This window comes from Lepisma saccharinum, chromosome 7 (assembly GCF_977018435.1).
Source record: "Lepisma saccharinum chromosome 7, izLepSacc3.1, whole genome shotgun sequence".
NCBI lineage: Eukaryota > Metazoa > Arthropoda > Insecta > Zygentoma > Lepismatidae > Lepisma > Lepisma saccharinum.
The window spans coordinates 33931145-33958080 of NC_139235.1; the positions used below are offsets into that span (position 1 = coordinate 33931145).

General features: G+C 36.9%; 1 protein-coding gene across 1 annotated transcript; it reads right to left on the reverse strand.

Moving 5' to 3' along the window:
- Positions 1-1453: 1453 nt before the first annotated feature.
- Ccdc85 (coiled-coil domain-containing protein 85) lies at positions 1454-26506 on the reverse strand. The gene is made up of 6 exons (XM_083125154.1): positions 26354-26506; positions 16028-16880; positions 11580-11796; positions 9715-9899; positions 5979-6134; positions 1454-3787 (listed from the first exon to the last, which is right to left on the reverse strand). Exons 2-6 carry the CDS (start codon positions 16799-16801, stop codon positions 3743-3745), a joined length of 1377 nt encoding a protein of 458 aa, XP_082981280.1. The 5' UTR covers positions 16802-16880; positions 26354-26506; the 3' UTR covers positions 1454-3742.
- Between the last annotated feature and the right edge of the window lie 430 nt (positions 26507-26936).

Genomic DNA, 26936 nt, shown 5'->3' on the forward strand with positions numbered 1-26936 from the left:
GAAAGGGTTACATACACTTCAGTATGACACTGAAGCTTCCATGAAGAATTTCTAGATTTCTGTTCCGGCAAAAATAATTACTCTGTTGCAAGAACAGTTACAAGATGATCATGAATTTAAAACAACACAGTGGAGACTATTTGACAATTCCAATATAAGTTTAAAGGCTTTCTAGTTGCATAATGAGGAAGAAATTTTCTTCAAAAAAATTTGGTGTACAGTGGAACCTCGATTTTAAGTTTTTCTGGGGACCAAGCTGATAAATATTAAAATACGGGAAAATGTATAATCAAGGAAAATTTATTAACATGTTGGGATCATCAAGATTGAATGTATAATGCGGGAAAATGTGAAATCTGGGAATCAGGGTTCTACTGTAATATGTCCTGGAAATAAATTTCTTGGATTGCTACCGGAATTTCTTCCATGACAATGGTGATGCTGGAGAAGTTTCGACCTTACATCACCCATCCTGGGTTCCCTGGATCTCAGCATAGAATGAGGTACCAGGGAAAGTGGACTGTAAGAATGCTTAATCATCATTGCCAGATGCTCAAGAGGAATATTGTAGATGCGACAGAACAAAAGCAATAAGCCTCATATTCTGGATATGATGAATAGGCCACAAATGTATGTAACATAACAATTTCTTCACATTTCAACTAGGTGGTCTATTTGGTAGGGTATCTGGTTAACATGCAGGGAATCCAGGATGGGTGATCCAAGGTTGGACATTTCCTGCAGAAGCTGCTCTGGGGTTCACCTACCCTCTAATGAAGTGGGCAAACGGAAAGGCAACCAAGGCAAGGTGCTTATCACGACACCCAAAAAATGGCCAAGATTGTACATGGTGCAGTGATCATGGAGAACTTTATCTTTTCCTCAGTTAGGTCACAAAAAAATGTGGATGCAGAAGAGCTAGTTACATATTCGAGTTCAATGTGAAAAGTTCTATTAGCATTAGGTATTTTGTAGTGTACCAAATAAAAAAAAATGTTCACCTGTTTTTATATGCTAGCTAAATACTAATACTTTATATAGCCTATTTAAAATGTAATCTAGCATGTGTTGAATTGAGGTTCATTAAAATTAACTTGGAAGCTCTCGTTAAGTTTTCTTACAATGTCCATGAGACTAAAAGCACATGGTGTATAATCTAAATACTAATCTGGACCCATATTTGTAAACTGAGCCTTTCCTTGCTATCGAAAATATGTTCTTATTTTACACGTATTACACACTTTTTCAGCCAATCATTGGTTTGTTCACACATGATAAATCTATTTTATGCATAGTTAATGTTAATCAGGAATCGAACCCAGGATCCCAATTACCAAGGCACGATTTAGACACTACACTATTTGAAATGTTCACCAGGAATAGCAAAATATAAGAGTTCTTAGAGATTATCGATGAGGTAGTTGTGAATACTCTACCATCATTCATGCTGGAGTTTTCAGTTTGTATGTAGGGGAGATAATTAATTCTAATAAATAAACACAATTTGACTTTGCTCAAAATGCCTTAATTAAAAATACAATAAAAGTCTAGAAAAGCTTTAAGGATTAGAGAAACAGAAAAAAATGGACGGACTTCTAACATGGTTTTCACCACTGTCATATAAAGTTATATTTGTCTGTATACCCTATTTTATCTTTTACAAATATTCATAAAAATATATACTAGAAAAATAGTTAAGTAGTCCAGTTGTAGGAATGTTTAAGCATACTACAGCTAATATAAAATAATTCTCTTATACAATAGCACACACACACACATTTTTCATTAAATTTCATCCTTCACAAAATATTTCAAATCTGAATATAATATACACCTTTCACAATATAAAACAAATTGTTAACCTTTTCTTTAATATACTTTACACAATATATCTGCTGCATAAAAAAATGTGATGATGTTAGTAAATGTTACATGAATGACAACATATCTTTCTTCCAAATTAACAGTATGAACTAAAAAAAGCTTTCAAAATGAATAAAAATCTTTGTACACTATATACAACGTAACAGTAACAGAAACCGGAAACAAAAAATTGGGGTATCTTAATTTAATATACACGCTGTACAAAAAAATAAATCATGCTTCCACTATCATATTGTCTAACAAAAAAAAATTAGACTTAGGTCATAAAGGACTAGCCTCCACCCTAAAATACATTTTGTACTACTATAAATATCTAGGAGCTCAACAATAAACGATACCTGCGAGTTCTTTCATAAAACATTACCTCCCACAAAAAGAAAATTACTATTTTATAGTGTATACATTCGCACTACAAAAGAAACAATTGCACTTCATTCTACAACTCTGATCGTTCAAGAAAATCTCGTACTTTCAGGAATTAATGACTGGTGGTGGGAGGTAGTTTAGCCTTATTTTGTTCTACTTCTCTTGAGGAAATTTTCATGTTTTTGCCAATAGATTTTGTTCTGCTGAAACTCGTCAAAAGAGTAAAACTTTGCACATTGTTGACAAACACACTCATGTGATAATATCGGCAAATGGGACCATAGTCAAATACAGGGTACTTGATAGGTTTCCAGTGCAGTTCAAATTTTTAAGGCCTCATTTTATAAAGAACATGCGGAATGCACTAGAAAGCTCATGAATACTTTTCAAATTGCTAATGCCAAGAGGAAGATGTGCAAAATAAGTGGATCGGAAGACAAGGTCATTGGCAGCGACACGATTTCATTTGGTTCAAAGAAATACATCTGTGGAATATAAACTTAAGAACAAATGCAATGTTTTCTCCGATATTTAGGCCTACTATGGAACAGTGGCTATTAAGAATTGTAACTAAACAAGGCCTTGAACAACTCTGTATATCATGAAGTTTGACAGACATCTTGATTCAGACCCGGGGTTCTGTTCAGCTTTTGTGAATGACTGCACACTGTTACAAGTAGGGTAAAAGACTACTGTCCAGACACACACCTTAAAACAATTCAAATTTTGTGTTCTTCATCGATTGAGAAAGAAAAGTGTTGCACAGCTAAAAATGGTTAAAAACTTAAAACTAAGGAATTCTTGAGCTGTCAGTGCCACTGGCAGAGAGACGAACCAGGTGGACGTGACTTCCTGATTTTTGAGAAATTAAAGCTTTTAACTAAGGTACTGCATTTCCTTTCTCAATCTCTGAAGAACCAGGTGGATTTGAAAATTTGGGTATCTGGTTTTCCTACTTATGATGCTGATGATATGTGGCGAGAAATTCAAGCTTTTTAAATAGATTCCTATGTAATCATATAATTGTAAATCGTAAAGTTTTGTATTTAGTAGTCACAATCAAGTAATAAAAATTGTGTCTTTTGACCAATTCAGAGTTATTCCACGAAAGTGTTGATTGGTTTCTTGCATATCCTGCAAGAATTGATTCTTTCATATTTCAATATGATCTGTCATAATCAAAGACAGCATATATTTTGCAGTAACTTGCAATATACGAGGATATTGGTAAAAATTTCCACCAAACTCCTGAAACAAATACAGTATTCATTTCGCATAATTTCGTGACAAAACATGGTAGGAAAATACACCTCACTGCTTCACCGAAGGACCTTGTCCAAGGCCAATTGATACTATGGTCTATTAAGTTTGGCTTTAGGGTTTAATGATGCTCACTTCTTTTACATGCAGCTTAAACAGGAGTTCCTTCTTCCGAATTACATGCGATAGGGAATGCCGAGCTTCCTACTTCATTCCTGTTCTCATATACTTGTCATCTTCGCTGCGTTGGGGTTTCCTCCAGTTTCTTCCAAACAACCTGCAGAAAAATATGGAGTACATTATTCACATCGGTTTTCTTTCTGGAACAATTAGCTATGGTGAATGAGAAAAATATTGAAGAAAAACACCTCATGCTTGGAGGTAAAATCGATAGATGCTGTGCACACAGTGCCCGTGCACTCAGTATCCGTCAGGCTTTGGTAAAACATACGACCATGATCAGTTTTAAAGTGCAGTGAGACCTAGTGAACCATTCAAAGCTTTTTTTTTTTTAATGGCAACGAATAAATCTTTAAAATATGTTAATCTTTCGAGCAGAATTGAATAATTTTAATTTACAAATTTTTATACTCAGAATATACGAGGAGGTACCCCCCCCCCCAAAAAAAAAAAAAAAAAACAACGGAATCATAATGTTGCGCGGATTACCGATGTAGTTACGGTTTGTGCCGCTAGGTGTCATTAGTATGGGATATCTTGCATCGATCTGCAAGTTGGCATTATTCTGTGCTGAGCGGTTCGTTCGTAGTGTTGCATTGTTTGTGGTGTTGCGGCAAGAGTCTGGCGATTTTTGAGTGATTGTTGAGATGGCAGACCACAAGGAGCAAAGGACCTGTGTTAAATTTTGTTTCTTGTTGGGAAAAACGACTGCTGAGACCGTTGTTATGCTTCGCCAAGCTTTTAATGAAGCTGCTTTGGGAAAGACACAAGTCTACGAGTGGTTTTCCCGGTTCAAAGATGGCGACATGTCAACTGAAGACTTCCCAAGGCCTGGCCGTCCTTCGACAGGCAGAAATGAAGAAAACATTGGAAAAGTTCGAGGTGCCATTTATGAAGATCGTCGAAAGACCATCCAGCAAATTTCTGAAGAAGTGGAGTTGTCCTGGAGTACCTGCCAGCTCATTTTAACTGATGATTTGAATTTGACTTGAAGGCTGAACTGCACAAGGACCCAAATTTTCTCAAACGAATTGTGACTGGGGATGAGTCCTGGTGCTATGGATACGATCCTGAATCAAAACAAGCATCCAGCCAGTGGAAGACTCCAAATTCACCACATCCCAAGAAAGCACGTCAAGTTCGATCCAATGTGAAAACAATGTTGATTTGTTTCTTTGGTGTGAATGGGATTGTCCCCAGGGAATTTGTTCCCCAAGGACAAACAGTGAACCAGCAACTTTACCTGAATGTCTTGAGAAGATTGCGTGAAAGTGTGTGACGGAAGCATCCAGAACTGTGGAGAAGTGGAATGTGGTTACTGCACCATGACAATGCCCCAGCCCACACGGCCATGTCAGTGCGACAGTTCTTAGAAGAAAAACATGGTGCTTGTGCCCCATTCCCCATACTCACCCGATTTAGCATCCTGTGACTTTTTTTTGTTCCCGCGGATGAAGAGGAATGTGAAAGGGAAGCGATTCCATGACATCAAAGACATTACTGACAATACCTTCAAGAATATTATGCCAGAGGAGTTTCGAAACTGTATTCAACAGTGGGAAAAATGTTGGGACAATTGCATTAAAGCACATGGGCAATACTTTGAAGGTGACTAGAGTAGACATGCTTACCTGAATATACCTACAACATGTACATGTACGATCAAAATAAAACAAGGTGACAACATTCTGGGTTTTTTTGGGTACCTCCTTGTACTGCACATTGAATTATTAGTTTTCCTTCTTTTACTAGTAGGCGTACATTCTGGTAACACACTGCTTGAATTTTCTGTTTTACAAAATTGTAGTACTACAGTGAAACCCCAAATTTATGTTCCCCAGTATTACATTATACATTCAATATTTATGGTCCCAACAGAGCAAAATGCTACAAAATTTTCCTAGATTTTACATTTTCCTGCATATTGAGTTTTTTTCAGCTTGATCCCCTGAAAAACGTAAAATAGAAGTTTCACTGTAGTATGTTTTCAAGATATTCTTTAGACAATATTCTTAAACATGCTAAGCTAAATTTTTTGCCTCATTTCAAAATTTGTAGGATGTGAATATCACAAACTATGTTATAAGAAGATAATAAAAATTGCACAAAAAAAAATGCCTGTGCTCAATTCTACCAAGTGTGCTAAAATATCTAGTTACGGGGCCGGAGATAAACATCAGAACTCATGTAGGGTGAATGCATTCTCTCCTAGTTGGTCTACTGTAAAAACAAAATTCTTGATCACACTTCAGAACATTCCTTTGCACAAAACATACTGAAATACTCACATTGCACATCTCTCTAATTAATGCCTTCTCCCCATCTTCAAGATCTGCAGGGTCGATGTCTGGCCCCACACCTTGGCCCGCACGCTCCATCTGCTCTCGCACTTCAAGCACCTGCAGAGCGTGTACCACAGCTTCTGGTCGGGAAAAGGCAAGGTTCTGAAAAAAATTAAAGCCCATGATAATGATGACTTGGGGAAAGCTACAGCTGCAATAACAGAAGCATTGCTATTTTACAATTTACTTCTTGAAGGTCTGCATAACCAAAGCTGGCAAATTACTAAATAAAAATACAAGTTTTACTTATGGCTTTGGAACATCGGTTTTAGAAAGGAACCTTTTAAACCACGTGTAAGTAATTTTATTTATTTATTATTATTTTCTTTTCGTAATTTTACAAGATATGTGTGCTATTTGAATGTTAATTCCATTGCAAAATTCAGTCCTCAAAAAGTGAAACTGCAACTATTTTAGCACGATTTGCATGCATCTTTTTCAAGAACACTGAAAATAATGAGTTTAATGACAGTTCTTGAGAATAATATGTGTGAATTCCATCAAAAAATTGAGTGAACAAAGGAGTCAGGCAATGAAAGTACAGTTTCTATTATTAGTTCAACCAGATGTCTTTTTGAATCAGTTTCAGATTAATAACCCCCTCTGATCTGAGGCGAATACACTTTTGTTAAGAAGCATCCCAGGAAGAGCGGGGGGAAGGAGTAATCAGCATTTATTCTGTAATACAATTGTAATTGACAATTAAAAGTTCAATTCTGTAATGATTATTAAAAGAAATAGAGGAGGATGAACAAATCATTTAGAACAGTGAATATTGAGCATGGAACTAAGTTTGTAATGTGGAGAAATGAATTTGCACCTTATTTAAATCTTTGTATGCGACTGCAAGAAGTATTTGCAAACTTCTGTCTCTTCAGTGGTTGAAATTCTTTAATATGCTCAATTTTCATCTCGTTGTATTGTTGGCTCTTGAAAATGATGCATGTGCATTTTTCATGCATTGAACCATTACCACAAGCATACAGTACTCAAAATGCCTAAGTAGTAACACCACAAGCATGGAGGATTATAATCCTAGGAGCATCAAATCTGGCCGGCATAAGCTACTCATGTAAGGATGAAGGAGAATTAAGATGAAGATGAGATGAAGCTTGGGCTTAAATTTCAGATCTGAGAAAAAGGACAAAATGTTTCCTCCATCAAAGACAACATCTATGAGACAACATCTAAAAAACTAAACTTATACACAGGGCTCGAAAAATCCCGGTCGCCAGGGCGACTAAAAATTTCAGCCTGGTGACTGTGATCTTATGCTGTAATATGTACGAAACTTTGATGATTCTAAGTTCAAATTGCAGTACAGCATAAGTTAGCAAATGATTTCTTTTTAAAATCAATGTTGTGAACATTCAGTAATAATTTCTCACCCTTTTTCCCCCAACACCCCATTTCCTGTTTTCTCGAATGATTTAGCGATGTCTTGAATATCGTGATGCTCAGCTTCTTATACAGAGTGTTTCAAAATTTGCACAACCCAAACTTTGAAAATGTATATCATGAAAACCCTAAGAGATTTACACTGGGTTTTCATCCTTATAAAGTCTCATCCATTCAGATATTTTTCAATGCTTAAAATTATCAGTTTTCTTCATACAGAAAATTTAGATAAATTAATAACTGGCGGAAGGCAACGTTAAAATTTTTCCAGAAATGCACTTTTGCGTAAGAAATTATAGAAGGGTCATAATTAGATGTCTGATGCCATGTCAATCTGCCATTTGCGACCAATATTGGACATGTGCAACATTTGATGGGTTCTTTATTGGCGATTTTATGGGTTGAATGAAAAAGTTCCATTTTTGGGACATATATGGCAATGCTAGCAGGTCGAAATATTGTCAACAGACGCACGCCACATGTGCATAAGGATTGGCTATACATTTACGTGAAAAATCATAAACCAAGATTTTGTGCCGAAATTGGAGTCTTGAGAGAATCCTAGTCTGCCTCTGGTTATACTGAATTCTCTTCGCTCACTTTCGACGCTACTATGCCTGTTCTTTGAATTGATTCAGAATCGTGTATTCTCTTTAGCAGCACGTGTGCATTGCTGAAGATTATTTTACTACTAATTCTTACACTCATGTGCAAGAGGTTTTCCAGGAAAAATCCCCTGCTTCTGCTGTACCTCACAAAGCAACTGTTTTACGACTAGTCAAACACCAACAACTGAACCCACAAATTGTTAAGAGTTGGTATTATTATTGAAGATTAGGCACACACAGATGTACTACGTATAAATTGTCAGCGAAAATGCAAGCTCGACCAGGACTCGAACCTGGGTCTCTGGCATACTGTACGATTTCTCTAACCACTGAGCTACTGAGCCGGCCTGGCCTTGCCTGATTTCTCGCTGTCGCTGTTTTACCTGCATGGAATCTTCTCTGCCAGTGCTACCGCAACGGGATCTGTTGCCTTTGAAACACAGTAGACTTCGACATTGCCTGGTTCCTCCCAGCGTAGAGATGTTAATACATTTTTCGCTGAAAATTTCTACGTAGTACATTTCCTGTGTGTGCCTAATTTAATGGATTGACATCTCTACGCTGGGAGGAACCAGGCAACGTCGAAGTCTACTGCGTTTCAAAGGCAACAGATCCCGTTGCGGTAGCACTGGCAGAGAAGATTCCATGCAGGTAAAACAGCAACAGCAAAAAATCAGGCAAGGCCACGCTGGCTCAGTAGCTCGCAATGGCACGGTATATCAGAGACCCGTGTTCGAGTCCTGGTCGAACCTGCATTTTTGCTGAAAATTTCTACGTTGGTATATATTGTTGAAAATCAATTCTCAGATGTTTTCAGCAAATTAACAATATTTTTTAAAATAATGTAATTGCTTTTATTTGGATACATGCTAACATAAATTTATTAACCCAGTGATAGCGTACATGATTAGTTTAGTGCAGAAAACCTGGTGTAAATACTTCTTACGGTTTTCATGATATACATTTTCAAAATTTGGGTTGTGCGACTTTTGAAACACACTGTACTATGCACAATTGCTAGTAGGTAGTTTCCTGGCGCCTGATTTTCAGAGCTGGCACCTAGCTTTGAAGAAAACTTTTTTGAGCACTGCTTATACACCATATTAATTTTTGACAGGCCACAGGCACCAAGGAGATGTAGATATATTACTAAAGGAGTTATTTTTTAGTATGATCATGGTACTTTTTTTTTTAAAAAAATGGAAAATTCCAAGTACTGTACAGAATTAAGAAAAATACAATATATTCCTTGGTTTACAGTTTAGCAAATACTATGTAGAATTTTAAATAAAAAAAATGCGTGCTTGAACAGGACTTAAAACCTGGAGTTATTTTTTAGTATGATCATGGTACTTTTTTTAAAAAAATTGGAAAATTCCAAGTACTGTACAGAATTAAGAAAAATACAATATATTCCTTGGTTTACAGTTTAGCAAACACAAGAAATGTACTATGTAGAATTTTAAATAAAAAAATGCATGCTTGAACAGGACTTAAAACCTGGGTCTCGGGCATACTGTGCCATTGCTCTATCACGTGAGCTCCTGATTCAGCCTGATTTGTCACTGTTAACCAGAACCAATATGTTAAATCATATTTTTTTTGTTGAAAACCATACGTTTCCTGTAAAAAAAAAAACTACATATTCTAAAGGGTAACTGCACCTTGATACTTACATCATCTTTGCTGCCATTATCATTGACATCATTGCCGTGGTTTAACCCCTGATTTAACAGGTGTATCTTATGACTCTCCCCTCCCTCCATATTTCCATGCATCAACTTCTGCTGAAGTGCTCTCTTCTCTTCTTCCAACTGCTGGACCTTCTGCTCCAGACTACGAATGTACTGCATGATTTGATCTGCAAATAATGGATTATTAATTACTTGACCATTAACTTGTTACATACTCTTGTAATAATTTTTGGTACACATCAACACCATCAAGTGCCACACAAAATGAGGGTATCCACCAATCAGCTCCATAATTGCTTTTCACAGAACAGTAATCATTTGCTATCTTGGTGGCCAAGCATATTGACAAACTGAAAACGTTCTTGATTTCAGTTCACATGAATTTCTTATAAAGTTCTTATTGCGATTAGTAGAGGCACATATTTTTGGTAAATAAAAAAGCAAAATTTCGGTACAAAAACTGAGTCAATTTCGGGTTCAAAAGCGGTAAATAAAATAAAATATCGGTGTTATAGCGGTGAAAAAATGGATGAAAAGTGGTATATAAAAAGACTTATTGGTTTTAAAATTGTGAATATAATCCTAAATTTGATATAAAAACTACACTTATTCCACAGAATTAACATTTCACTTCTAATAGCACATTTATGTAGTTATCAGAGTATTAAGTTTATTTCTGTGTAAAGAGGTCCATTTTTGCATCTCCAATATTAACAGCAGAATTAATCAATTTTCCGGAAATTGCATAACTCTCAGGATAATTCAGACCTCAGAAGGTGTCGCGTCGGTGAATAAACCCTGAATTTCGTGTTTAAGAGTTCATTTCGCTTTTTGAAGTTCATTTCGCATTATTTCGTGACAAAATATGGTCACAAAATGCATCTCACACCTTTCAAAAACATGAAAAATTAACACTACAATGTGTTTTTTTAAATTTCGTTTTTTCGTTAAAAACGAAATATGCATGCCCCTAGCGATTAGTGTTATGAGGTAGAAGAGCAATGTAGGAGAAATACAAATAATTTGTTGTTGCATTTAAGTTATCTCGAATCCCTTTTAACATTTTACTAAACGTTATTTGTAACGCACATACAAAAATCTATGACTTACACAAAACCTGAACTGGGGATTTATTGTTTAGAATCACGATTGATGCTAAACTAAAATAATTATGAGTTTATATGAATATTGGGCAGGTTCACCTTCCATTTTCAGGCATTCCACACATCAGTGTAGACAAGAAAGTAAAAATTAATATTTTCAACCTTTGGTTCATACACGGTTCTTGTACTACCGATTTTAGTTTTTTTTTTTTAATTACAAAATTATTAAAGACAATTTGTATGAGTGGTACAAGCATGAGAGAGAAACTTAGTACTGAAAAATTAGATAAAATCTTGTATGCCCATTGCCAGGAAGTACTGAAAGTTTATTTTAAGTACACTTTGTTTTCAGATAAGCTAGTCTGGATTGGCAGGAAAGCACGTAATTGTACACACTTGGGCATATTTTTTTTCCCCATTTAAAATCCCATTTCTGGAAAAATCTAACACCAGACACAACTGACATATCTACTTATATCTGCTGATCTACTACAAATGTTACAAAAATTTGCTGATATCGCCACTCATTGTAGCAATGGCCGATAATTTCCCAAAGTTTGGGGATATTGCATAATATGAATATTGCCGACTGGGGCTTTATACGAAATTTGTAATTTTGTGTAAGAATTCTTGACAATTCTTAACTTCCACATTGTTCAGGCATCAAAGTTGGTTACAGAAGGCAGTAGGAGGAATGCTAGTAATAGTTTACATCCAGTAATATACAAATTTGCTGTACGTTACCATTAAATATTGTCCTCTGCCTCTGCATGCTTTCTTCCAACAGGCGTTCCCGGCTCTCACTTCTCCGTTGGTTGCCCACGAACTGCACAGGAGGCTCATCTGCATTCGTACTTGAACTGCTTCCGTCACCGTCGTCCCTATGACACTGGCGCATGCTACTGCCACATGTTGTACACGTGCTTTGACTTCTCTCTTCGTCCAGATACAAACACAATTCCTGTAATGCATATACAGACTTTGTAAAGGCTACTTTGGCTACAAGCGCATCAAAGATCTACAGCTAATGAATACATCTTGCCATACACACGGTGTCCAGAATATGACTGGCCCAATTGCTGAATGCTGTCGCAAATAGGTTAGGCTGGTTAGGATTGGTTGTTTTAGTATTTCCAACCTTAAAAAGTTTCCAACAGATGAAGTGTAAGAGCACAATGACTTCTCCAAAATGAATTTTGAGAGCAAATATCTTCAAAAACAATAATTTTCTTATCTTGCAAATGCCAAATTACATGACCATTTTCACCTTATACACCTTACAAAAATCAACTCTACCGCATAACCTAATCATCATCAGAGTAATTAAACGCAGTAGTAGAGTTAATAATTATAGCTGACTTTTCTAATGGTGTGCTTAGCGTCTGGGTTTGAATCCCAGCCCAGGCATGGGTATTCTTTGTGACTATCCCTTCTTCAATTTCATCATATCATCAATCCTCGTTGTCGTGATTAGCCAAACGTGGAAAAAAAAAAGGTGCTGTAAAATAACCAAGCAAATATTAATTATCATTATTATTACTGAGTTGTTGAACAGTTGCAAAACTCTGTAGATATCAATGACTATTAAGGGAAGATGTTAAATTTTGCAGCCTACTGATGGAATGATTGGGAAAAAAATACTTTCAAACACATTACCTTTTATTTATTTTTATTTATTTATTGAGAAAATTCCAGATACAGCACGTAGCCATTTTACACTGAAATCAGTAACAATGAAAATAACAAAAAAGAACAAAAATAAAAATAGCACAATAAGACAAAATATTAATATAAATATAAATAAGTCAAGATAGCACAATTTAAATATTATTTGGCAACATACCTTCTGATGGTTGACCGAAAGGCATATTCTGTGGAAAATACATCCGCACTTGATGGGAGGTTGTTATATTGAGTGGGAAGTCTGTGGAAGAGCGATCTTTTATGAATTTCCAGTCTAGGCTTTTTTGTGTAAAATAGATTTGTGTTGCGTGTTGAGCGCATAGGCACTCGAAAGTGGAATTCCTGGAGGAGCGTGTTGCAACGGATTTTACCATTGACAATTTTGTAAAGATACCTAAAATCGTTCAGTAAACGGCGCTGATAGGGAGTCTGTAGGTTTAGAAAGGCTAGGAGATGTGGTGTTGGAAAGTTGCGTAATGAGGGAACCCTGTAACGAACTATAGCCAGGAAAAAGTTAAGAACAGAATCAATTCTGGAGAGCTGAGTGGGACATGCCATGGACCAGACGGGAGAGCAGTATTCTATTATTGGGGAGATGAATGATTTGAAGTACAAGGTGAGGGCTGAGATGTCACTAATTTCGGTGAAACGATACAGTAAACCTAAGAGACGCATAGCCTTTTTTGTCGTGCCTGTAATATGTTCTTCAAATGTGAGTTTTTGGTCGAAAACAATACCTAGGTCTTTATGAGAGGATACTGCTTTGATGTTATTGCCAAAGATGGAGTAAGATGACTTTAACAGGTTCTTTTTGAGAGAGATGGTGAGAGTAGTACATTTTTCAGGATTTAAAGTAAGTTTCCATGTCAGGCACCATGAAAAAAACGTTGTTATGTCATTCTGGAGAAGATGAGCATCATTGGAAGTGGAGATTTCTCTGAAAATCTTACAGTCGTCTGCGAAAAGAAGGTAATTACTAGAGGCCGCTGTGAGATGGTCGGTAAGGTCATCGACGAATAATATGAACAAGAGGGGTCCTAGAACACTGCCCTGTGGTACTCCAGAAAGGACGGGAAGAAAGTTAGATAGAGTTCCTGGAAGGACTACACGTTGTTGGCGATCGCTAAGGTAATCTGTGAGCAAGTTAAGAAAGTTACCATGAATGTTGAATCTATTGCATAATTTATGAATCAAAAGACGATGACTGACAGTATCGAAAGCTTTGGCTAGATCAAAATATATAACGTCCAGTTGTGAATTGTTTGAAATACATTTCATAGCATGTGATAGAAAAACGGACAGGTTCGTAAGACAGGAACTACCAGAAAGAAAACCATGTTGATTTGAGCTAAGGTACGGAGAAACAAATTTATATAGCCTGTCTTTGATGATTTTTTCACAAATGATGGACAGAGGAGAGAGTAACGAGATTGGCCTATAGGAAGAAGCAAGGTTTTTGTTGCCATTTTTGTGAATGGGAGTGATGTTAGCTTGCTTCCAAACGTGAGGAAAGACGCCCTCCGAGAAACATCTATTCAGAAGAATGCAGAGGGGATAAGAAAGGGATTCCCCAGTTTTCTTCAGGAACATGGTGGTGATATTGTCCGGCGCTAGGGCACGGTGAGCTGGGAGAGACGACAATAGACTTTTTACTTCATCGGTTGTAGTGGCAAGCTTTGTTAGAGAGGAAGAACAGACTGATCTTATGTTTGGCAACGTTGCAAGGGGGGCAGGGGGACAGAAGTTACCGTGGAAATAAGCATTTAAGAGTTCAGCCCTTCGGTCACCTTTCGCACTTTCACTATTGTGTGTAATTTCAAGAGGAATTCTGCTGTTGTTTCTTCTCGAGTTTATTAGACTGAAGAAGTTCTTTGGATTTTCCTGGATTGTTGCATTGATACTGTTTATGTATTCTTTGTATTTGTTTCGGAGAAGGTACTTTGAGTGCCGTCGAAGAACAGCGAAAGTATTGTAAGTGTGTTCACTCGGGAAGTCCTTCCAAACTTGCCAGGCTCGATTCTTGTTAGCCAGTAGAGCGCGCACTTCGGAGTCGAACCAACTTGGAAATCGGCGAGATGCTATTCTTTCCGAAGGGACAAGGTCATTCACCGTTGCATGAATGGCAGCTGTAAATAGCTCACCTGCGTCGTCGACTGTCCCATCTTCCAAAAGCCCCCAGGGGAAACATTCGAGGGTACGTCTTATCTCCTCCCACGGTGCACGGTTCCATAGGTGGCGCTTCTTCTGGATCGATGGGCGATGACCTCTTTTAGTAGGTGGGGGGATGGAAATGGACACGTCCAAACTATCGTGGTCAGAACTGAGGAGGTTCTTACGCGGCGTAATGTTTACATTGTTCAATGTGGTCACAACATAATCTAGATTACTGTCCTTCCTGGTGTTGAATAAATTATGCTGCCTTAGCTTTAAACCAGAAATGAAAGTTTCGATGAACCATAGGTCATTTGCACACTTCGCGATTCCATGACCAGGATCTTGCCACTCAATAGACAGGTTGAAGTCTCCGAAAAGTGCAACGTCCCCCAAGGCAATTGCTGCAAGTAACGAATCTCGACATTCTTCGAGAAGATACAGTGGACTATTTTTATTCGGTCTATAGTACGAACCAAGGAGAAGATTATTTGCACTGGATACTGAAACCTCGACCCACAGTAATTCACAGTTCCGCTTTACGTCATTGCGTACTTTACTGGGCCATTTTGTGCTAACACATATCATTACACCACCACCGCGAGTCGCACGATCTTTTCTATATATGTTAAAATGGCTTGCGAATGGTAGTTCACTGTCACTAACATTTTCAGTTAACCACGTTTCCGTAAATATCAAGCAATCGTATGTCATTAGCTCACACGCAAAAGCAGCACAGTCAGAAAGCTTGTTCTTAATGCTCTGTGTATTTTGGTAATACACAGAGAAATTTGCCAACGTTTTCACTGGTCCCGGATTCACTTGTATGTCCCCACAGATTAAAGCCATGCATAGGAAGTGAAAGTACCGGGCTGGGGTCCCCTTACCTGCCGAGCGCTGCTCCCTGCTGCTGGGTGAAGCCATGGCGGAGACACGCATACCTGTTGCCGCGAGTGCCGAAAATGAAAAGTCTCTCTCAGCACATTTCCATCGCGATAGATCATGAAAATCTTTTGAAATCGGTGAGGAAACACTATAGCGGAGGCACGAGTACACCAGGATTAAAGATAAACTCAGAAAAAACACTGAAAATTCTCGAAAAACGGGACGACGATCAGCGCAGCTTCTACTAGTTGCCGCCATCTTCTTGAATATTTGCAAATTTCAGACAACTACAGTTCATGGCATAAAGCTTGAAAAACCTAAGTGTAGGGCAGTGATATATTACAATGGAGACATGCAATTAATTCTTTGAAGTTACCCTGTATATAGTGGATAAACAAAATTAAACTTGGCTTTTTTGTCACTAAGCAAACAACAAAAGGCAAAGTTGCAAGAAATGAGAGTGAACCGCTTACCTTCAGTTCCAAATTATCTTTGATTAATTCCTGCTGCTTATTATCAAGTTCTCTCAGTTTCGCTTGATATGCCGAAACTTCCTGCCGCATCACACTTGCCGTGTAACGACCGAACCTCTGCCATTCACGAGCAAGCTTCCTTCCTTTCTGCCTATCGTCGTCCAAGAAGCAGCAAAGGTCTCGGAGCTCCTGGTTGTCATCCTGAAGCCTCTGATTAACATCCTTCAAAGCCCTAACTTCCATCGCTTGCCCCTGCGTCCTGCGATTGACTTCTCGCATAATCTGTCCCTGATCCATCATCATTCGCATCACGTCTCCCTCCGCCTTGCGTAACCGTTTCAGAATCTCGAGAGGTCCCATCCTCAAGAGTTCCTCATCACTTAGCTTTGGACCATTTTGAGCAATTGGTTGGAAATTCTGTTGGGGTGGGTGTTGTTGCTGCGGGTGAGCCTGCTGTTGATTATGTACCATGGATGGTGCCGGTGGTGGGTAGTGCATTTGCTGGCCCTGACCTGGTGGCGGGGGATAGTTCTTTGCATCCTTTGGCACTTGCACTGAAGGGGGCGGAGGGGCAGCGTAATACTTCCCCACTTCTTGAGGAGGCTGAAATGGCTTAACGCCATCAACATGCACAGACGAAGGGTAATGCTTCCCATCTTTTAAAGATGGTGGTGGTGGTGGGGGATAATGTTTTAGAACTTGGATTCCACTATTGACTTGAGGAGGTGGCTGGTATCGTGGTGGTTCACTAGGTGGCTTATATTTATTTGACATCTTGTTTTCGTAGTAACATTTACAGTTTATTTATTGAATTCTGTCCTAAACACGGCCCCATCATGAGTACACAAAGTACCTAGAAGAAAGAAAAAAATATTTGTTACTAAAGTCCAAATAACTATATGCTAATTCATATTAACATACTTCTATCACAACTATTTTTCAAATCAGATATAGTTCATAAACTCTACTTGAATTTAGTTTATTAAATCTTAATTTTTTAACCCTTCAAGCCGGGAGTTAAATACCCATCAGCCGATGCGAGAGGCGGTAATTTTAAATCACCAAAACAGCAATTTTCGCATAATGTCACAAAATTGAACATATCTTAAAAGCCATTTGCTCAATTACAATGAAATTTTCAGGACTTGTAAACGAAACTTCACACTACACAAAAATGTATAAATAATGACATTTATACTATAATAACAAAAATAATAATAATAAAAAATACATGTTACGTTTACAAAGTACTCCTTCTGTCTTGTGTTCTTGTTAGTTTAGAAGTCCAACGTTGTGTGGTACAATTTAAAACATGCTTCGAAACACAGTCCTACTTCACTATCTGAACACCAATAAACACTTTTGAACTATACTCATAAGCATAAATATTCCCAGAAGAAGATATATTTCTGCCACGGTAACTGGTTGCCATTTGCACATTCGTGTTGAATACAAGTGTCGACATATAAGTAAGTTTCTCCGACAATGAGTTGTACAACTTGTTTGTCAAAAAACAACAAAAAGGCATCAAGAATATTATTGACTGCTTTTTGGGGACCACACAATCCACAAAACGCAGGTTTATTTGCTTTGAAAGAGTCGTCAACTTCTTTCCAGTTCCAGGTTACATTCGATGACGCAACAGGTGAGGATGTAATGCCATCTAATTCGCTTTCACTATCATTGACACTATCTACTTCCTGTTCTGCATAGTTTACTTCACTTTCACTTGTAGATAGAAATGAATAAATTGAACCTTCACTGTAACTTTCCTCTAAAAATGCACCAATTTCATCCGCTTCGATGCCATTTCTCAGCTGTTTTTTTTATGTAATAAAGTGATGCAATCGCATATAATTTCATGTATTTGGAAGCAAACCAACAGACAGCAGAACATTGCAGTCTACTCTTGAGTTACATGTGTTTTCATTCATATGGGAAAACAACAGATGGCAGAATATGCATCATTTCGTCACTACTACACGGGACGTATACGTGTACGTCGAACTGCCTCTAGAAGCACTATGAGGGTCCGTACACGTGTACGTCGAACCGGCTTGAGGGGTTAAAAAAATGAAAGTACTGACAATTTTTACAAAGCAAACAGGGGCAACAATTAAATTACTATGAACAAGCAACACATAACAAAAATGACAAAATTACACTTATTACATTTGTTTTGGCCCAAGTTCTGATTGTTTAATTCCAATTTTCATCATGATACACAGACATATTTTACATGGTTAGGTTTCTATTTGTGTGTCAACACATACTTCCTGTTTTAGCTGTTACTTATTGTGTGTTTGTATATAGAATGGTTTTCTCCTTCCATATACTAATCAGCCATTCCGGGTAAAGAGGGAATTATACCAAAAAAAATTAATAATCAAAAATATGTTCTATTTGCATGCACTGAGTAGATAAAACTTGTCATTTAAGCATTCCGCTGAGATATTTTGAAAAATAATATAATTGATATGTTTTATTGTTACAAGAAATAGCTGCTGTTAGTTGGCAATACATGGCCAGTTTCATTCACTAAAGTTGGCAGCTCCCTTGACATTCAGTTCAACTGTTAACTCCATTCTCAGGAAGTTTACTGTTTTGTTTATGTTTTGAGAGTCTACACACTGAATTTCAGAGACCAAGGTGAGTAAATTTATGAATTAATTGTAAAACAGTAATCAGATGTACATGGTGTAACATCCGTGACAAAAAAGAAGATACTTTTTAAAAATTCAGAATTGAACTAAATTTGTTTTTGTCAAAAGTAGATAATGTTGGCATTCTAGTAAAATACTTGCACCCTACCATCTTAAAGATATTATCTGAGTTTAAATAAGAATAAAATAGATGTCACGGATGTTACATTTCTATCACCACTGATACTTTTAGGTTTGGGTTGTCTAACTTTATGAACTATAGTTCATGTTACATAACCTATTACTGGTATAATTCAGAGAGATTTAAAATATATTATTGATGTGTAGAACTTGATTATATTAAGTCATAGAGTAAAATGAAATTATTTTTCTTCGTTTCATCTAGAATTTATTTTTTATGTTATAATGAAATGTCCTTAAAATCAGTGGTAGGTAAACAGAAACATAAAATAACCTATAATTTGCTCCAAGCTTATGTTTTCTCTTGTTGCAGATAATGCCACCTGTAAAGTCTGCTCCTAGAATGGCAAAAATGAGAGCTAAAATGAAATCTGAAAATCCAGAGATGGGCTGCATATTTGGAAAAGGATAGAAAAAGAAATAGGTTAAAAAGGCAAGAAGAAAAGGAAAAGTGTGCAAAAGACAAAAACCTTTTAAATTTGAGGAGCGAAAAGACTAGGTTGAGGGTACAGGAGTGGAGGAGGAAAAAAGCCGAAGCGATGAAGACCAATATGTGGTTGTAAGTGATGATGTAAGTCACTCTAGACATTCAGCTTGGACTTTCATTAAGACAATAGTATCTCATTTTCAGAGTAGATACCCTGATGCCCCTTTACGTAATCTGATGATATTTTCAGATAATTGTTGTTTCCAATTTAAGAGCAAGTATACAGCTTTCAATATGTGCCACTTGCCTGATGATCTCAGTGTGGAAACTGTAGAGTGGAACTATTTTGCAGCTGGCCATGGTAAAGGAGCAGTTGATACCATTGGCGGGCAAGTTAAACGAATGGTCTGGACAGCAGTAAAATCACAACATTGTACTGTTCAAAATGCTGAAGAATTCTTCAAAGTCGCTGAAGCTCAATGTAAGTCAACTGAGGTTCTTTTTGTAACCAAGAAAGAGACAGAAGAAACTTCAGTATTTTTGAACAAACGATGGGAGTACGTGCGAATGGCACCAGGAATATGAGAAATACATCACATCAAGAAAATTGATGATGTACATGTAGCTCTTGGATTGACTTCAAAATCTGTCAAACAAAGTACAAGTTGCCTTTCCAGAAATAGTGCCACACAGTATGAACAGTAAATTGCGGTGGCGTGATGTGTATTCATCTGATTCTGGCAGTGGATCTGAATCATATTCTGATGACGATGATGATGATGCATCTGTTGAAAACAACATAAATGAACTTGGACATACCTCGAAAACAGAAGAATTAGACCTATCTGAACTCAATGTCAATATTGTACCTGGAGTATATGTTGAAGTCTGCATCACTGGTCATGGAAAGACTCAGGTTAGCCATAACTATGTTGCAGTGTGTCAGACAAGTGTTTTGCGAAACAGTGGTGATTTACGTGTGATCTTCTTGAAGCAGTATGGAAAAACTGGCAATTTATTCGTACCTAATGAAGAGGATGAAAAAGAAATAAACATTAAGCAGGTGGTCTGCATTCTACCTAATCCAACTATAACGGAAATTGGAAGTAGAGTTATCTATGATTTCAAAAACAAAATCTGCTTGTAGGAGTTTTATTTTTAAGAAAAGTCTTTAAAATCCTATTTATGTTATAATAATTACAAATTGGATAATGACCACACAGACTTTTCTTCAATCCATGGTTTCTTCCAAATAAAATTATTTGCTCTGATTTCTAATTAAGAGACCTAATTATGTATCACTGCATAATTGTGTTAATTATACCATGTAATCTTATTAATTTAAGAAAGGTAGAACAGTACAAATCTACTGTTTGTCATACATCATGTCAGATGTAACATCCGTGACAAATTCCATGTAACATCTGTGACATGAATAAAGCAATTATAAAATAAATTCCTTTTTGTTTTTGTGAATTAATAGATCAGAAGTAGAACCTGTAAAGCTTGCAGATCAACACAATGAGTATAAAATGAATTTTGTCTCGGGCAGTAACCTGGATTTTTAAATTTTAGTTCACAGCCTGTAATATGAGTTCACAAATTCTGTGACATCCGTGACTGAACATTTTTTTCAGTTTCCGGAATAGTAATACATTTTACTCAACATAGTTTCTTCTGTAGGGAGGTCATCACCTCCACATCACATCATGTTAAAAAAGTTTACAAAATACATTTAAATTTTAATGTTAAGAGCTTTAAATTAGTAAAACTGTAACGTCCGTGACAACTGGAATGGCTGTAATATATGATCCATCCTTCTCTTGCCACAAGCAGGCAAAGTTTATGGCTGTTATAATTACAATAATTTCCCTAAATCTGTGGTTATCGACCTTTTTCAGTGCGGGACCCACCTTGAAGGATATTACACTCCATGGGACCCATAAGCATGGGTGCTGGCAGAATTACTTGTAGGGATGTGCACCCAGTTTGTAATCTTTTTTTTGCTAACATCAAATACATTAAGAAGCCCTCTTTTAAGCTTGCTTATACAAATTACACATACTTCATCCTAGAAAAGTAAATATGTGATTCAAAATATCAATTTGCTCTGGTCTAACATCTAACTAAACACACTTGTCGAAACTGAATTTTTTTTTTCTTTACTCACTGAAGTAATGTGACTATCAGTTGAAACTGATAATATTTTTTTCTTTACTCACTGAAGTAATGTGACTAATGTGTAATGGAAGAGCACGAATAACAAATGTAGAATTTGGACTACGTACAACATGGGTTGAAATTAAATGGTTAAAACAATATATCTTAATAATTTAAATGTAAAAGGCTTTTAAGACACAGTAAATAAATTTGAGTCCGACTTCGTGACCCACCAAACATCCTCTCAAGACCCAGCAGTGGGTTGTGCCCCATAGGTTGAGAAACGATGCCCTAAATGCTATCCACGTCTCATAATGTTGGAGCTGATCTCAAGCACCACGCCCAGGGCTTGAAATGGAAAGCTTTACTTTCGTTGACATCTCTTTTCTTTGTCTGATTACTTCAGCGAGGAGATTAACAACATGTAAAATGATGCACTGTATTAAAATTAATGTTAAAATTTACATAAATATCAAACAATGTAAATACAATGGACAAGAGTCTTTTGGAATTTTCTTCCCTTTTTAAAATTTACACAGACTGCAACCGTGAATGCTAGTCAGCTTGCACAACTGGGAAGAAAATGGAATTGGATTTACATATCCTCAATACTTAATTTTAATAATATTTATTAAAAATCAATTTATGCAAGAGAAAGACATTTCCACATTGTAATTTTGCATAAGGACGGGTGTTTAATTGACTTGAAATTTTACTGTTTGGTTAATTGGGGTAAAGAAGGAAGGATGACAGAAGAGCACCGAAAAAGGGAAATTCAAAAAACAAAAGGAAACACTAATAAGCAGGGTACCTGTGCTTTTGCATAATGAAGTTCATAAGGGAGACGGTTCAAAGAAGATCACAAGGAGTAGAACCCACAAAAGTGATAATACCACCGCTACCCTGCAACTCCTAAGGTTCAGCCAGACAAAGGGCTGAAAACAGTGAAGCCATTTTCGAAATTTCCTCTCCTTTCAGGAAACTGCTATGATATTGGAAATTTTCAAAACTTACATCTGCTTAGAATTCCATCTGTATCATTCACCTGAATCTTCGAGTGGTTTGCATTCGCCATTCTCTACATAGTGTCAATAGTTTTGGGCCTTACGTAACCAAGAAACAATTGGGATATTGCAATATTTCATAGTTTAAGTAGCTACGAAACTATGGCTATAAAAAGAGAATCAGAATTTTTTGTAAATATCTTGGGCCTCAATCCCCAAGACACACGGAATTATAATAAGAACGAGAACTACAAGGCACAAAATGTTGAAGGCAATGGACACCAACATACTCTGCTAAGCCCCTCATGGCAGAAACGCATCTCCATGTAGAGAGGAAGCTTATCCGAATGCTACAATATGTACCATTAAAGACATTATCAATTCACACTTTAAAGAAATTGTAATGAAATATCCAAAAAATTAAATGAACTGGAATGCCATTCCAGCACATTTTCAAGCCATGACAATACACTTTCAAGCCTATTGCCAGCAGTAGTATATGGACTGTCTTGTTGATGGAAAGCAGGGATATTTGCATAAGGTATCTTTTAACATACTTTCACTGATAAACAGAACTTTTTGGAAATGCAAAGAGTGCTAATTAACCTTCAAATTCACTTTTACTTTTACTAAGGTTCAAATTTACTGCAAAAACCATTTCTACAATACTTCGCCTTTCTCGTAAGAAACTTTGAAAAAACACACACTTAACCCATACAAGTTACTGGATTACAAACATAGGATTTGACCTATCTCAACGTATCAGGTCATCACTTTTCCACTTTTGGTGGCTTGTTTATTAATGGGACGCACATTTGATATTTTAGGGTGGCTACTCTAGGACCACGATACAATTCAAGTATAATTCCCCAAAAATTCACAGCACAAGTTTTCTCTATTCCAACTTGCGTATTGCTGCCTCTCACCATCCATACACGTACGCACACAAGCATATTAACAATTTGTAATTAAATTAAATAGTGTATATATATATATATTTAAAATATTTAATTTAAGGTGCAGAGTTTACATTTGCCATTTCTCATATTCAGACTTGAAATACATCTACAAACACAAGTCAGAAATGTTACGGTTTATATTCTAATCTATGAAAAATTGTTAATTGTATAAGAATTTCAGACTAAAATTTACCTAATCATCTTCAGGATATCTTATCTTCGTCTGTGAGATATTGTTCTACAAAGGACACTAATAAAGCAAACGGGTTGAGAGAAATCTGTTTTACTTTCCACGCAACTTTTCCTTCGACGATAAAAAATAAAAATTAAACTGCGAAAAACTTGCCTCAGGGCATTTATAAATATGTATAAATTCAGTGGGATTTGGATTAATAAAAGTTATGAATTTTCATGTCTACAGAGAAAAATTCAAGCAGAATTCATGTGGAATTCCCGGCGAGTAGTCACCCTGCATTTCAACGAGGATCGTTCTAGTGCAGAAACTTCAATTTTTATTATTATTTTCAGTCGAGGACATCATGATCTGGCCTGTTTTCTGCACGTTAAACTCTTCTTTTCAATCTTACTTGTTTCCTTATTTGGTTATTCTGCTACAATACTATTTAAGCAAAATAAAAATTCTGCTGTTGATGACCTCAATTAATTTCCCGGAGATGGTCCATTTGACCCCTTCTTCTTGCAAAATCTCATGGTACAGTGGACACCCATTTGATTACTTTCAGTTTTCTAATGGCATTAAATCTTATGTTTTATGTTAAACATAATATTGTGTTAGGTACTCTGTAAGAGATAAGAGGGTCGTTCAAGGAAAAGTTTCCTTTTTTTTCCTTTGGGAGAAAGTTCGAGCCTGATAAATGAAATGAAACTAGCAAGGTGTTCTTTCATCTTTCCTCTACATTTACACACAATGCAATGTTCGTGCGGGCTACAGCGCATGCACAGCATGTGAGTCATGCAGTGAGAAACGTGCCCTGGCCATAAGGAGTCATGTCATTGTCATGGCGGAACAACGTGTTTTGGCGGTGTGTAGTAAAGAAGAGATTCGTTCTGTGATCCGGTATGAGTGGGCAAATGGTCTTGCTCCTATCGACATCCACAGGAATCTGGTTGTTGTTTATGAAGAATCTGTAATGTCAGTGTCAGCCAGGTTTCATCGCGTTGGGTCCCACGACAACTCACTGCAGAACATCTCACGACGCGTATGGCATGTTGCCTGGATTCTCTGACCCGGTACCACAATGAAGGGAACAACTTTCTCTGCTGTACTGTAACTCAGGATGAGAGCTTCGTTCATCACTAGACTCCAGAATTCCAACGGACGTCGATGGAATGGAAACAGCCATGAAAAGTGTTCTTCGTTCCCTGGATCCCGAATTTTTTTGCAGATGGCTTTCAAAAGATGGCAACGATGGGACAAATGCTTGTGCCGCCTTGGAGATTATGTTGAAAAGTGAGAAAGGACCATGCTACTTAGTTCAACTTGATTTTTGTCTGTAACTTAAGAAATAATTTTCTTGCAAACATAGGGAAACTTTTTCCTTGAACGACCCTTGTATTTGATCATATAGTATGGCCTGCATAACTAAATATCCTCGAACTACTTTCACAGGTTACATAAAATTTGAACCTTGATGAAAGTAATTATCAGTGTTTGGAATTTCGAAAAGTACAATTTATCAGAGAAAAAAGACGAGCTAACCATGAAAGCATTTAGACATTATTTGAATACTAAGAGCAATAAACCTGACTCTCCTAAGCTAACGGTAAACATTTACTATTCCACAAACACCTGTAACTTCATAGTTTCGTCACTTTTAACATTCATACTTACCTATCTGCTTCGGGGAACATTCTTTAAGGTGTATTCACGTTTTTTTGATGAAAGTCATGTCAATTTTTCACATTACGAGTAATTCTTTATTAGCGTTGTCTCGCTTGCATTTGACACAGTACGGCACGTACACCTTCATAGATAATCACGCATCGTGCTTGTGTTTTGTCAATTTTCATTTCTTATCCAGTGTTTCCAACCTTTGTAACTAAAAAACACTCGTGAAGAAAGCTGATGTACTAATTTAATTTCTTTTTTTTTTTACTTCTTCGCATTGTTTTACAAACAAAATTGGTCACAAAATTTTAACTATGCTTGCCTAAACTAACCAAAGCTTGCCGGAAATGGTTCGTGGAGCTATCCGTGAATGTTTTTTTGGGCTACCCGTCAATGGTTTGTGGGGCTCCCGGTATGAATTTCAGCACGTATCCACGACATATTTTTGGTTGGAAACACTGCATCTCAATGAACATCAACAAAATAAAAGCGCGACGCGTGATGATCTAGGAAGGTATACGTGCCAAAGGCTATTGTCCGTCGGAGAATTAATTTTCAATGAAAAACATGATTTCCGCTATGATACATTCCTACATGACAGAAAACACCTTCCAGATGTTAGACAATGCTACAGGAACTTATTACCGTAAGTAGTTTCTTCCCTAAAAATGAAGAAATCTGTTTGTGGAATAGTAAATTAGTACCACAAAAATAAATTAAAGAAAACGCGAATAGCACTCCACTCCTGTATTGATGCAACAACATTTCGATCTACCTTGTAACATCTGCCTGTATACTCCTGATTTTATCTGCATTGCCATATTATGGTAATGAATACTGACAACAATATGTTATACGTGCTACAACATAACAACTTATCAGTAGGATATTTTTAAAAACTATCATTATCAGTAGGATATTTTTAAAAACTATCACATAATTATTTTGAAACCTGACTGGTCTCATAATGAGTTATCAATTTCGGTGAGGTCCTTTGCTCTACAAACTTGTAAAAGTAGGTTTGGTGATGCCAAAACAGGAACATGACACTGTTAGCTTGACAACTGATTTTAAACATACTTACCTCTAATGTGTATTTCATCATCAAAGCCTCGCGCATTTTATCATTTAGTTTTCGATGTATTTACAGAATAGATTACTTACAGGATTAACTACATTTTAAGAACTTCAAAAAACAACTACGCAAACGTTCTCGCACACATTCTTCTGCGCAATATCAACATGGCTGAATAATGTCAGTGTAGACAGAACGTGTAGAAAAATAATTTCTAATCCGCAACGAAAACACATTCGAAAGGGGAAATGTCAAGGCGTGATTTCTGTTGTATGGACTGGACATGATTGTTTTCGAATCTCTCGCATGAAAAACGCCATTCCGCGAAATATCCCGATATGGGTTGTGAGAGAAAATCGATAAAAAAATATAATTTTCCAGACCTTTTCGAAATTGCCCTGGCGTTAGGGAATGGAGATTATTTACCCCAAGTTGATCACTTAACACATGCATGCAAATTTGTCCCCACCAAATGGGGAAGAGAGGCGAATTCGGGTGGAAACTATGGGTGTGCAGGATCCCCAAAAATCGGTACCGTGATCGGGAAAAAAATCCCGTCCCATCCTAACTTCGGAAGTTCCATTCACGAAGT